Source organism: Alternaria dauci, chromosome 7 (genome assembly GCF_042100115.1).
Source record: "Alternaria dauci strain A2016 chromosome 7, whole genome shotgun sequence".
Classification (NCBI taxonomy): Eukaryota; Fungi; Ascomycota; class Dothideomycetes; order Pleosporales; family Pleosporaceae; genus Alternaria; species Alternaria dauci.
Window position 1 is genome coordinate 268778 of NC_091278.1, and position 13919 is coordinate 282696.

General features: G+C 55.2%; 4 protein-coding genes across 4 annotated transcripts; 2 read left to right on the forward strand and 2 right to left on the reverse strand.

The window, feature by feature from the left end:
• Positions 1-745: 745 nt before the first annotated feature.
• ACET3X_007261 (uncharacterized protein) lies at positions 746-3835 on the reverse strand (the record flags this gene model as incomplete). The annotated part of the gene is made up of 5 exons (XM_069453786.1): positions 746-1131; positions 1199-1700; positions 1768-1858; positions 2009-2024; positions 3202-3835. 5 exons carry the CDS (start codon positions 3833-3835, stop codon positions 746-748), a joined length of 1629 nt encoding a protein of 542 aa, XP_069304424.1.
• Positions 3836-6258: 2423 nt separating this feature from the next.
• ACET3X_007262 (uncharacterized protein) lies at positions 6259-7912 on the reverse strand (the record flags this gene model as incomplete). Its single annotated transcript, XM_069453797.1, has 2 exons — positions 6259-6478; positions 6561-7912. The coding sequence occupies 2 exons, from the start codon at positions 7910-7912 to the stop codon at positions 6259-6261; spliced, it is 1572 nt and encodes a 523-aa protein (XP_069304425.1).
• A 585-nt stretch (positions 7913-8497) lies between these two features.
• ACET3X_007263 (uncharacterized protein) lies at positions 8498-9331 on the forward strand (the record flags this gene model as incomplete). The annotated part of the gene is made up of 2 exons (XM_069453808.1): positions 8498-8947; positions 8999-9331. The coding sequence occupies 2 exons, from the start codon at positions 8498-8500 to the stop codon at positions 9329-9331; spliced, it is 783 nt and encodes a 260-aa protein (XP_069304426.1).
• Positions 9332-10630: 1299 nt separating this feature from the next.
• On the forward strand, positions 10631-13690 carry ACET3X_007264 (uncharacterized protein; the record flags this gene model as incomplete). Its single annotated transcript, XM_069453819.1, has 2 exons — positions 10631-10940; positions 11004-13690. 2 exons carry the CDS (start codon positions 10631-10633, stop codon positions 13688-13690), a joined length of 2997 nt encoding a protein of 998 aa, XP_069304427.1.
• Between the last annotated feature and the right edge of the window lie 229 nt (positions 13691-13919).

Sequence of the window (13919 nt, forward strand, 5' to 3'; positions counted from 1 at the left end):
ACGTTCTCCAGAAACGCATACTTGACAGATTCACGACCCAAAGATGGTCGGATTCGCTTGAGTACTCTGAACCACGCAAGGTAAAACGCCCAGTCACCTCGCAGCGTCCCGGTGCGCCCATAGAGATCATCCCCATCTCCCACAAGAGCAGAAACAGCAGTGGACCAACAGGCTCTGGTCAGAAGAAGAAACTTTCTCGGCGGACTAACGCAGATGTCCAATATCGAAGAGAATCGGAAGTCGAACAGTCTTGAAGCAGAGTCCAATTGTCGAACAAGAGCCAGGAACGTCCCAAGCATACATACCGCAGTCAAAGTCGCTTCGACACTGCCGAAGAAGAAGCTGATTACTGTAGCTGGATAGAAGAACGAGAATATGGTCTTATTCGTAGAGAATTTCCCAGCGATTCCAGTAGATAAGTATTCCGTCTTCTGCCTAGCATTTATATTCGTGGATGACTCCGTGTGCGCGACCGCATGCGAGTTTCACTTGTTGCAATTATGGGTAATGGTACGTAGTATTAAGAGATTTTAACATCTAGCATCACGCCTCGATCAGTGATCACAGTAGGAGAATACGGTTACATCTCACAAATGCAATGGCCTGCACCATCCTACGCACCAGTAGAACTGCGTCGCGATATGGAACCATAAGGTGATATGAACTTGCGTCGTTAATCATCTACGAGTACCATCTATATCTACCCGTACCAAACACCTCTAAAACTCCACCAAAAACAAAACACCTACAAAAGCGTATCCCCAAGCGCGCACCGCACAATCGAAACACCCGCGCGCACCGTGTCTCCTGCACCCTCAGCATCAAGACTAGGATTAACCTCGACAAGATCCAACGCAATCAGCTGGCCCGTCTCCGCAACACACTCGGCGATGAAGTCGCCCTCGCGCAGCGTCAGTCCGCCGCGGACAGGAGTACCAGTGCTAGGCGCCCACATGGGGTCGAGCGCGTCGACGTCGAAGGAGAGATGGATGGGCGTATCGCTTCCGATCCAGCCCAGGGCCATATCCATGACTTTGCCAATACCATGTCTATCAATATCGTGCATGGAGAAGGCCTTGATACCGTGCTCCCTCAAAATCTTCTTCTCTCCACGGTCAATATCCCTCAGACCTGCTAGCTGTCAGTCCAACAATCTCAACCGCCCACCCTCAACCAGGATAAAACGAATCAAACGTACCGATATAAACCAACTTCTTCGTACTCAGCCGATGCTCCTCCTTAATCCATCCAAACACATCCTCGCGCTCCTCGGTCGCCAACCCCGTCAAAAACGCCACCGGCATGCCATGAATATTGCCCGACTCACTCGTCTCAGGCGTATTAATATCCGCATGCGCATCGACCCAGATTACCGCAATATCCTTGCCCAGCCGCTCCCGCACCGCTTTCGCCGTGCCAGACACCGTTCCAATCGCAATCGAATGGTCGCCGCCGAGCGTCAGCACAAGTTTCCCAGACGAGGCGTGCGCGTAGACTTGCTCGCTGACTTGCTGCGTTACTGCAGATGCGAATTTGGGGCGCTTCATGCCGCGGTAGTCGGGGTCGGACGAGGGTTGCAGTTCGGTGTAGTTGTGGACTTGGCCGTCGTAGGTAACTTTGTATTCTAGGTCTTGTTCTAGTTGGTTGATGAGGCCGTTTTCGATGAGCGCCATGGGGGCGGCGTCGACGCCGGCTTTGGGCTGGAGATAAAGATGGTTGGTTGGTTGTTGTTGGGTTTGGGGGAGGAGTTTGGGATGGTGGGCTTACCTGGCCGCCGCTGAAGCCGACTGCGACGAGGCCTAGGTCATGCCTGTTTGGCAGGAACTTGGGCTGTTGAGTGGGCGCGGACGTCATTTTGCTAGGAATAGTGTTAGTATTATGATTCTCGAGCGGGTTTGTTGCATGAGATGGTGTAGAATGGGCTTTGTTTGTCTGTTGTTGGTCGCGCTCCAGACATGCAACCACTACATCGCAACCACATCATAAAAGTAATGCTGCAATACCTTACCTTTTACAATTAATCTCTATAGCAATAGCCAAAGAAACAAGCTAATCTAGCAGGGCAAAAAAGTGGCTAAAATCGCAATGCGTACAATACACACTCTCAACCCAGTCTACTCTGTTGTTGAGCAATCGAGGAAAATTTACAAATTTACAAAACGACAAAATGGGTGCAGGCGGTCTGCCTTTTATCTCTGGACGGCGCAAGCTCTTAGGTAATTGGGTGTCGTTGAATTTTCGTGGCATCGTGTACACCTGTACTTAAGGGAAGACATCGATGAGGCTCTCGTCAAATTTATCACTTAGGGGAAGTAGTCTTTATCTTAGGGGACTGGTACCGTAAGAAAGCCCCCACTACCGCAACTTGCCGCCATGTCGCTTTAGGTAGGTCGGACGGGGTCATCGGTAGCAACGTGGCATTTCGAGATTCCCCAGAACTGGACAAATATTTCTGTATCTGGAGACTGTAAGTAGGTATGTTCTGTTCTCATAGGCCTCACAGTTCGCAGGTGTTTGGCCAGCCACTGGGGGGCGCGATTGGTCGGATGCGCTGGCCGTGGCTAACCCGCGCGAGGAAAGGACGGCTGCAATCGGCCTTGGGCACCACCTCCAGCCGCGTCACCTACCCATTCTTACACACGCCGTCATCGCAGTCACATGCACTCCATCTCGTCCATGTCCGTTCCCGCGATCCGCGTTGCAACTAAAACGTCCGCCAGGAACTGTACCAGCACCGTCCAATTACTGTGCCATGTCAAGCCCGGGGTCAGTGCGAACCGCGAGGGCATTGCAGCGGTATCGGATGAGCGCATCGAGATCTGCGTTGCGGCTCAACCGAAAGACGGCGAGGCGAACAAGGCCGTGAGGCAAGTCATTGCTGATGCGCTCCGAGTCGCAAAGACGGATGTCGAAGTGGTAAAGGGGTTGAAGAGCAGGGAGAAGACTGTGGCGGTGCAGATGGGCGTGGATGGCACGGCGGAGGAACAAGTCACTCGCATCAGAGCGGTGCTGGAGAGTGCGATATGAGTAAACGAGTTTATCAAAGCATTACTATTATATTAAAGCCATTAAGGAGCGTCGTATGTACACCGTAAACATATCCGTCCACCACATCGTGGCTCATTATCACATCCCAAACAAACATTACCAACTCGTCCTCACCACAACAACTGGTGAAAAGAGTCTAGTACTGCCACGCACCAGGCTGCTCAACCGCAACCGTCAGCGCACTGAAGCCCAAACACTCCTCACCAAACGTCGCGCCCTCGGCAACCTGGCCAAATACCTGATACCCATCCGTCGCATTCGCCGCCGGACAAGCCACAAAGCCAGTATCAAAGTTGAGGTACCCAAACGCATTTCCGTTCGCAGGCGCAGTCCGACTGAACCCGTCGACGTGGCTGCCCTCGGGGATATACGCACTGTGCGCAACAGTATAGCTCAGCGCACCGTCAGGCGCGACATATACCTGCTGTCCACCAGGCACTACAACACCAAGCCCGAGCGTCACGTCGCCGCCAGCGAGCACAGTCGTGTTGCCTGGTGGACAGTTCTCGGCGCCGATTGTTTCGGCAGGGCAGTAGGAGCTTGGGGGGCCGCCGCCGAGGTAGAATTTGGTGCCGCGGGCGGTGAGGGGGAGGAGGTGGATGGGCGAGGCGGAGCGGGAGGAGATGACGCCAAAGTAGCCGTTGTCGGTGGTCGGTGGGCTGGGGGTTGCGGACGGTTGGCTGGAGGTGACGGTGGCGGTGTGCGAGGGCTTGGAGCAGTCGGATGGCTTGTGGTCGCCTGCCATTGCGATGGCGGCGAGGGCTGAGAGGGCGAGGGAGTACTTCATCGTGGTGGTTGTGGGAGTGAAGTGGAGAAACCGGGAGTTGAGTGAGATTTTCAAGGAAGGTTTCTGTTACTAAGGAATTGCTTTTGAGAGTTTGCTGAGAGTGATGATGGTATCCTTTGTGAGCGGCCGTTTGCAGACTCCTTTATACAAGCACCGAGGGATGAGCGGTTTGTTCTGCACGTCGTTCAAAGTCCTGCTAAGTAAAGTAACACGACTATTTTTTCCCCACCGTCTTGCCTCATAGGCACGCTGCAGATGCAGTGCTGCACAGTCCCTGCAGTTCCATGCCTTTCGCAGTAATGTCCCGCCCGTTTAGATCGCAGCCTAAGCATGGTTCAGGTGATGATCAGCCCAGTCAATATCGCTGGAAACACTGACGCGAGGGGGACCGGACTAGCCGGCAACGTTGCATCACGCATTCACGCGATCCAAAGCTTGTCCAACAAGGGGACGTCATATTCCGACCCTGACGTACCACTACCGTATCGCGTAGTATATGCATCTTGTCGTTGTTGGTGATCGCCTCGTGTCGCAATGTCACCAGACGTAAGGGGGACTGTGTGTGATTGAATGCAATGGTTCCGTGTCGGGTGCGAGTTTCCCCCATCAGCCACTTGCATCTTGCTTGCTTAAGCGACATGCACAAGCTGAGGCGATAGGCCAGAATAATTCCGCACTCCGGTATCGATAGTCCTCGCATCTGTCTGCTTGCGCGTTTGGTGAAGACCAACTCCATAGCTGCTTCTACCATCGTATTCGCACTACCCACGTGAATGCACGACGGAGCCTCTCCGCGTGGCGGTGGCTACATTCTACACGACACCAATAAAATGTACCATGGTACCAACATCGTGGCGCAGTACCACGCAAATACCTAGTTCACACGACACGGGCAACGCTCACCACAGCACGAGTGCCTCCGCCAGCCTCGTTTTGCCGTAGGATTGCACCGTCCTCGCTGGTGGTGCCACTCCCGCTACCTTAGTGCTCCTACACTACCTTCCCCATCGCCGCATCCGGAGCTGCGAGATCCACCGCATCTCGTATTGCTTCTAGCAGCTTCGCTTGGGGTAGACGTTAGTCGATACGACCGGTTATTTGCAAGTCGCATGAAGAAGGCGCAAAGGCGAGAACAGTGGTATGGCTAGGTTCCATCAACAGCTTGGATGATGGCTTCATTTTACAATGACAGAGCGTCACTAAGCGTACGGCTTCTCCGGAAGAACTCGTTTCGGCTCGCAGTACCCGACAAATGCATTCTGCACCTGGTGTATCTCGGCAGACAGCAGACTGCTCGTGGCAGGCACGCGGCCACCGTGATGGAGTTTTGCATGGGCCGACCCACCGACCCTGGTCGATACTATGGAGATGCTACTCAATTCGGCCGAGAGAAAAACAGCACCACGGTATTCCAAAAACAATAGATCGCATACATGCATGAGTTGTAAGAATCTATATTTCGATGATGCAATAATTCAATAAGCGAATCAGACTCTGCATGAGAGGTATTTACGAGCAACAGAACTAATACAGAGTCGGTCAAACACGATAGGTAGTGTGCAACTACGAAAGACCTTGTGCGCGACAAAGTACTCGATGAATACATGGAATATCTTCAGCAAAAGATACTAAAGCTGTTAACATTATTCTATGAACTTGGGTACGGCTCTCGTGATCAATGCAATCCAGAACTTTGGCAGTCTGAGCGAAAGGACCACGCGTTCCAAGGAAAACATTGAACGCTCTCCCTAGCTGCCCGGGTAGAGTATTCAGCTTTTCCCTAAACCGCGTGGAGCTCACTTTTCTTCGCGATATAAACAGCTTATATCTAGCAAGCGTGCAATAGCAATGAGTATGAGAGACTGGTAAGCTCACTGCTACATGAAAGACGAAGCAACGAAGATAAATTCAATGGTGAGACGTTGCACAAGTCATCACTACGAACCCAGTGTACATATTCTAGACTAGGGTTCAGAGGGTAGCGGTGCAATGCATAACCTCCATGGCATGCCGAGTCCGAATACTCCAAGGGAAGTTTCAAGGCGTCAAGCCCCAATCAAACGACGAATGAATCACTGCCAATTCTAAGTTGATGTACTCTTCCATCTGCATGGAGGGGTCGTTGAGTGAAACATGGTGACGATTGTGGGGCTGTAGGTGCAAGTTACACATTGCAGTCACCGTCACATATCCAGAAGAGCGTCTCAAGTACTTCCTCCAACACTATCGAAATAGAAATATCATGGCTCAAGCGTGATAGCTACAAAGAGATCCAACGAGACTAGCAAGTGCAACTACAAAGACCTCTAGGGTATCAAACGACGTGACAGCAACCCACTAACCAACACCAACTTCGGCTCCATCACAATCCAACTCCCATTTTCCCTTTTATTCCACATTCGATTCTTCTTCGTCCCTTCTCTTCACATCCACAAACACAGCTTTCCGCTTGCAGTACCAGCAGCCACCCAATCAAGCGTAGGATGAAACTTTGCCACAGCCGGCACCGCCGTGATACCCTCGCCCCCCAGCTGAGCCAACTGTTGCCCCTTTGCGGTATAAATATCCACAAAACGATTCATGTTCCCGATACAGAAGCGCTGGACGTTGTCTTGAGGAAATTGCTGCCACTGAGCTCGTAATCTACGCGACTGGTTAGCAAGGAGCAGAACGTAGGGGATAGGGAAAGTGAAAAGTGAGTCCACCACCAATCCAGGCAACTTACATAGTAACCCATCGTCCCGTCTGATTATTATGCGGCACAGCGACACTCGGTTCCATCTCCGCCTCACCCATCTCCACGCCCACCTTCCACTCCGCACAATTCCCAAAATCATGAATCTTAATCGTATCATCATACGACGCAGTAGCCACCTGGCCCGCCGAATTCCATGCCGCATGCGATACAGACAATTTGCTCGTATGCTCCCCGACCAGCGCCGGCGCCCTTTCCCCTGCTTTACCACTAATCTTCCTCAGATCCCAAATCTTGAGCGTGCGATCCAAAGACGCTGTAGCAACGAGATGCGGATGCCCAGGATGCAACGTGAACCCGCCAATCTTCTTCTCGCTCAGCTGGAAAATTTGCAAACCCGTTGCTTTTTCTTTCGGCGTGCGCATGTCATAGATGCCAAACTGACCGTCGAGCGTAGAAAAGTAGAGCGTGTGTGGGTCGTCTTTTGAGATTTCGAGACCGGATAACGGCGCGTCTTCATCTTTATCGGGTGGCGCGTAGACTTCGACGGCGACACCCTTGGCGAGATCTAGCTTGCGTACGCTCGAGTCGTAGGAAGCGGTGTACAGTGCGTTTGCGTCGTGGGGGCTGAATTGGAATGTGTGGATGGTTCTCGTGTGTGGTTTCAGCGTAGTGATGGTCGGACCCTCTCTCTCTGCATCATCTTCGTCGTCTTCTACCTTGACTTCTGCCGCTTTCTGACTCGCGTCGCAGATACCGAGGTTACCTAGCTTGTCACCAGCAAAGACAAGCGGCTTGTCTGTTGTAGGATGCAGGCCCATGGAATATATCCGCTCCGGCGTGATCTTGATCTCATTCGGCTCAAAGTCTTCCCACAGTGTCAGACCACTCATGCGTTCTCTGAGGGCACGCAGTTCCTTGTCCGTTGTCTCTTTGACATCATTGTAATCAAATGTCCGCGCATACGGATCCGCAGGTCCGACTGAGAGAAAGTTCCCATTCTTATCCCAGTCTTTGCCTGCGACGACAATGTCGCTGAAATTAAACGCTTCACTAACGCGTTGCCGCTTTGCGCGATCTGCAGCCTGCAACGCGACATATTCCTCCTCTGCCTTCCGCTTGGCGACCTCACTATCAGCCACAATGCCTTTTAACCGAGACGATGTCCTGCGCGGCGCAACTTCTTCTTGCTTGATCTTCTTCGGCGCAGGTTTCTTTGCTTTGGGGCGCGAAGGCACAGAGGTTTTGGCTTTGCTGGTGGGACCTAGGCCAGCTTCTGCGGCCTCCATCTCGAGGTTGCGCAGCAGCGCCTGCGTCTTTGCAATGTTCTCTTGCCGTTTCCGCTCATACTCGCTGATCTCGACATTCTTTGCGCGCGCCATTGTAACCGTATACGATCCGTGTATGGAGAAGCAAATGGGTTACTTCCGACCTGGGGCAAAACGATCGGCCGAGGGGCAGGATGGGACGCGTGAGTCGCGATGCGCGTGGGGTCACGAAGATGGCGTTTCAATCGGGGGATGTCGCCTCCAAGATGTGCGGGGCAGCCGATGGTTCCTGAAGATCGGATGGCAATATCTGTACGCAATGTCAGGGGACTTGCGGACTCTAGATGAGATCTCTGGGTGTTGCCACTAGCGTACGCGGGTAGACGCGCTCGACGCGTTCGTCACGTGCTGACGTGTAGATCTAGAACTTGTGGTATGCAAAGCCACGGCTTGTGGATCCTAGGCTCAGGAACAGCAATTAATTGCCACGTGAGGAACTGTCATTGCCGTCTGCCGTCGAGATGTATACTTGCAGCCTTCTAGACGCGGATCGATGGTGCAATTCGATGCTGTAATTGATCGTTCCCACCGACGTCAGAGAAGCTAGCGCGGAGATCTGATCGATGCCGGTCTTGGCAGATTTGCGGAGAAGAGAGCAGTCGTCCGCATCGGCAGAACAACCTCAACTGCATCTCAAACATGGCGCCTGCACGACTAGCCAACGGGCTCCGCGGGACTTTCCGAGCAGCCTCAATTCGCACCACATGTCTTCGTCCAGCAGCCGTCGCAACACAGCGCTGCCTATACCACTCGTATGACTACGCTCAGCCGCCGCCGTTTCCTCCCGCCGAATCTGCGATACTTTCTTCCGCATACGCACACGTACCGAGCCATGGGTTTAGTATAGATGCGCTCAAGCTCGGGGCGAGAGACGCGGGCTATCTCGATGTCTCTACGAATCTGCTTCCAAGAGGTGTTTTCGATCTGATCAACTACCATCTAGTCACGCAGCGCCTGGCCCTACAAAACAATGTTCAGTTCCCAGAACAAGGAGAGCAAGGGAAGAAGATGGGCGTCGGTGCCAAAGTCAGAACACTGACATTGGCGCGCCTGCGAGCAAACGAACCCGTCATACATCGATGGCAGGAGGTATGACAACACGCAGGAGAGAATCGAGATCAGCTGGCTGATGGACGACAGGCACTGGCGATCATGGCGCAACCCACATACGTCCCCGCGTCCGTGGCCGAACTTGCACGACTCGCAGACGAAATATGGTTTCTGGCTGGCGATCAGAGCGTCGACAGCAGCTGGTATACCAAGCGCGCGACCCTCTCGGCCATCTACTCGTCGACTGAGATATACATGACACAGGACAAGTCGGCCAACTTTGTCGAGACGGAACAGTTTCTGGATAATAGATTACACGACCTCACCAAGGTGGGTGGGTTTGTGGGGGCGCTGGGTGAATGGCTCAACTACACGGGACGTTCTGCCGTCAACGTGCTGCGGAGCAAGGGCGCGCGCATCTGAGTTTGCGTATGCATCGAGGGTGATTACGCTTTTGATCGGGTATTTGACCTGTATGTTCGGAGTATTTGACCGAGCATACTTATATACTATGTGTTTCTACTTTTTTTTCTCGCTACACTAGCGACCATGTCATGGTACATGGGATCTCGATGAGATGCTACACTTGCTGTATGCCCCCTATCTTTCTAGTCTACCACCAGACACCAAGTCTGTAACCAATATTGCTGATGCCGTCGTACACCTGATGAGTTGCGAAACGATATTTGGTTTCAATTTTGTGATTTGGCCGGAACGTGTCCCCAAAAGGACCCTGCGCTGGGGGTTCTGTCAGGTAATCTGCGATCCGGGCTCAATCGGTGATCCATGGTCGAAAGTGGCATCACCCCACTTGGACGAGCAGAATTGTCCGCGGAAGGGTTCAGACACGGCAGCAGACAGGGTAGCAGACACAGTTGGCAGCAGTCATGGTCGGTGGCTCACTCGAAACCACATCAGCTGAGGATCCAGGCGTCTCTAGACCTGACGAGGCCCCTGTGCGACGTGTACAGTAGGTGAGATGGACGGCGAGGATGGTGACTGGACCCTTGGTTCACGACCAGCCTCGGGCGGCTCGATGGGCGATGCCGAGGGTGATTGAGCACGGCGCATTCGATTCAAGGGCACCGGCAGAGACGCCAATCAGGCGGCGAGGCTTTGGAAGCCGAACAACCAAGGCTCAGATCAGGGTCCAGAGAATCGATGTGCGCTGCCCAGGTGTTGCAAAAGTGACCTCATTTTGCGAGGGGGCCGGGCGGGCTAGATGATTACAATCTCGATGGACGTGTGGCTGGTGAGGACCGCCGCGGAGGGTCCAGGGTTGAGGGCGAGGGCCATCAGCGATTGGGAGATGAATCAGCGATGGAGAGGGGGCTATCGAGCGCTGAAAGGGTCTCGTCGGAGAGCAGCTAGTTGGGAGAGAGGATGCATCGGCGATGGAGCGAGCGGGCGGCGGTAGTCGCTTGCTTCTAGCCCCGGGAGCGCCACACGCTGTCGCTCGCTCTCACTCAGTGCCAGGAACCCTCGATCCCCAGGCCGTTTCTTGGCATCGGTCAAATCGAGAGCATCGAAACGGGCGTCGACCTCAAGATGTATGCTCGTCATGGCCTCGACCTCGTCTACCGCGAGCGACGACACTCGTCTCTTCTGCCCATTCTGCTCCCCAGCCCTGCCCAGCACCCGCGCCCCCCAGAGACCCCGTGTAGCGCCCATGGAGAGCATCTTCCCCGAGTAACCCGTATACGACTCTGCACCGCCGCCGCGATGAACGAGCGGCCAGGAACCATTCCCGCCGCAGTGCACCACGCCCATCATCCACGCCGCCCGCCCGCCCACCAGTCTGTGTCTCTCCGCCACAGCCCACCCGCCGCGAAGCGCAAGCCGAAAGCCTCAACAACCACAACAACACAGAGCTCGCCAAACCTCGCCAGCGACAAGGCCAACCCCCCGTCGAGCGTCTCGCCACAGCTGCTCTCCAACAAGACGAGCTCGGGCGAGAGCAGCGACGCGGGCCAGTGGTTTGAAAAGACCAACAACAACACGGCCAGCCGGGCCAAGTCGTCGTTTGTCGACAGTGAGTCTTGAGCCACGCACCCTCGCTGCCGCCCTGTGCCTAACCCAACCCCCCTCCCCACAGACGAGCCGCCCTTCTTCCTCCACAACTCGTCGTCGTCCGAGACACCGCCCGACAACTCACAATATGCCCACGCACACGCCGCCATGCCATACCGCCCCGGCCTCGGCCAGATGGGCACCGACGGCAGCAGCACCGAGGACTTCCGCAGCGTCATCGACGACCTGACCGTGGCAAACAAGCGCCTGAAGCAGAAGCTGCGCAAGTACGAGAAGCTCTACGACGCCCACCTGCAGGAGGAGAAGCTGTTCGAGGTGCGCTTCCACGGCCTGCCCGACCACAAGAAGAAGGAGCTCGAGGAGACGCTGCGCAAGTTTGCTTCCGAGCTCGACGACGGCGCCGCCAACGACTACGCCGACATGTCGGCCTTTGCCCCGCCGCTGCAGACACACAACACGGCCTCATCGAGCTCACGCTTCGCCGAGTCGGGCTATGCCTCGCTGTCGGCGTCGGGCCAGAACTCGTCGGCCACCAACCAGGACAATGACCGCCGCAAGATGACAAAGTCGGCCTACAGCCGCCAGCAGCAGACGATCCAGTCGTACCTCCACGACATCCCCATGGGCCTGCTGCCAAACACAAAGAGCGTCCCCATGACGGACAAGGCCAAGAAGAAGATGGTCGTGCGTCGGCTCGAGCAAATCTTTGCCGGCAAGCGGTCGGCCGCCGGCTCCCACCCCCAGCAGATGCAGCAGCAGGAGGTGGCCCAGTCGGCGGCGACAGCGGACCGCGAGCGCCGCGAAGCCACCGGACAGGACTCCAAGCCCGAGGGTCATCGCGAAGCACGCATCCGCAACGACCGCAGTGCCATTGCCGCTGCCGAGGACAACAACACGACCCAGGACGAGGCCGTCCAGGGCTTCCGCCCCAGTCTGCACATTGAGGAACACGACTTTGCCGGCTCAGGCTCGTCTCCCGATCAACGGCCTACGCGGCCGCTCGACTTGGACCCCTACCGTGCTCAGGTGCCTGCCGACAACATGAACTACATCCGCCATCTTGGATTCTCCCCGCCAGACATGAACTCTGGAGAGGTGCCTCTCGGCCACGGGTGGATATACCTCAACCTGCTCATCAACATGGCGCAGCTGCACACCCTCAACGTCACCCCCGAGTTTGTCAAGGATGCCCTGCACGAGTACAGCAGCCATCTCGAAATGTCTCGCGATGGACGCAAGATCCGATGGAAGGGCGGCCTCGACGTCACCAAGAACAGCGGCAGCAGCTCGTCGGAGCACTGGGGCGGTGCCTCGCCAAACGAGACTGGCTCCCAGTCGCCGTTCAAGCAAATCCCCACGGGCACTAGCGGCACCAGCAGCGACATGCTCGACGAGTCTGCAAAGGCAAAACGACTGGCCCGCGTGCGGCGCGAGAAGGAGCAGAACAAGTTTGCCTACAAGCCGCTCTTCTTCCACAAGGACGACTCTGACAACGAAGACGACTACTACGGCTTCGACGCGGATTCCTCAGCCGAATACTCCTACCAGCCACATCCGGCTGGAAACTCTTCGGGCCTGAGTAGTTCGATTATGCAGAGTTCGAGCTCGAAGCCGCGGAGACGCGACGACGGGCCTATGATCTTTTACACAAAGGCCAAGTTCTGCACTGATCTGAGCGGAGACCGCAATGGTGCTTTTCTCACCATGCCTGGCAACTACCAACCCATCACAACCCAGCCTCTTGGCGCCACGCAGACTGCGTCCCCACAAGCCAAGACGTCCCTGGATCTATCCGAGCCCCGGGGCCCTCTAGACACGACGCCCATGGATGTTGACTCGACGGCTGGATCGCGCACCGTTCACAGCGACGACCTAGGCTTCTCGCCCGAGGCTCTGAGGAATGACAGCGGAAACACGTCGCCTGAACTCATGGACTTTGAAGCTTCTGGTCTGGGCGGTGTGCAGCCAGAAGATAACTTTTCTATCCACGTGCGACGCTCACAGATTTCCACTGCGCCACCGCAGGGCGCTGCGAGGAGAATGTCACACTTATACCCCAAGGCCATTCAGGACGCACTCAACTCGCGCCCACACTCTGCGTCCCCTGAAGTCGAGTCTCCGCGCTCGAGCCCGCACCGTGTCATTGAAGAAAAGATCCTTTCCGCATCTCGCAAGAACCTCCCCTCGTCTGCGCTCCCACCTGCGTCCTTTTTACCCCTCGATTCGTGTTCCTCTGGGGACGTCGACAGCGATTTCGCGTCCGATGCTTCCTCTGAACCTGACGATAGCGATAGCGAGTCTGGCGGGCCGGCGACGGCTATGCAGATACTGAATATTGCGCCGATACCGTCCGATATGTCGGAGGGGAGCGAGTCGGATTACGAGGATAGCGGTGATGACGATGATGATGACGGGTCGGTGGATTTATTGGCCACGGCGAGGAAACAGGATCCGTCGGCTGTAAGGGCGAGTGAGCGCGAGTATGATGCTGCGCTTGCGGATCGCTTGGCTGAGGAGATTCAGGCGGGGAGTAGTGCGGCGACGGCGGGTGGGGGGAGTGGATTCAATTCGCCGGTTGGTGGTGGGGCCGGATTGGTGAGGAAGAGTTTGGAGGGTAGTAGTGTGGCGAGCCAGGGGAGTGTGGCGGGAGGACAGCAGATACCGGGCAAGCTGAAGAGGGCGAGGACGAGCGATGGGTTTAGTAATTTGCCGCCCAAGAAGAGTCCGAAGACGAGGAGGATGGGTGAGTAGAGTGAATGGAGTTTGGGGGAGAAAAAGAAGATTCCATTTATGAGACTGGAAAGGAGTTTTTGTTAGACTGTGTGGGGGTGGGGTCGCAAGAGTGTTCCCTCTTTTTCCACATGGGAGCGGGGGGGTTTCTTTATCCCTTCCATATTGTGGATGATTTTGCCATCATTTTTGATACCCCCTTCCTTTTTTTTGGAAATTTTGGCTAAGTAGGTTTAGCTTTTCTTGAACG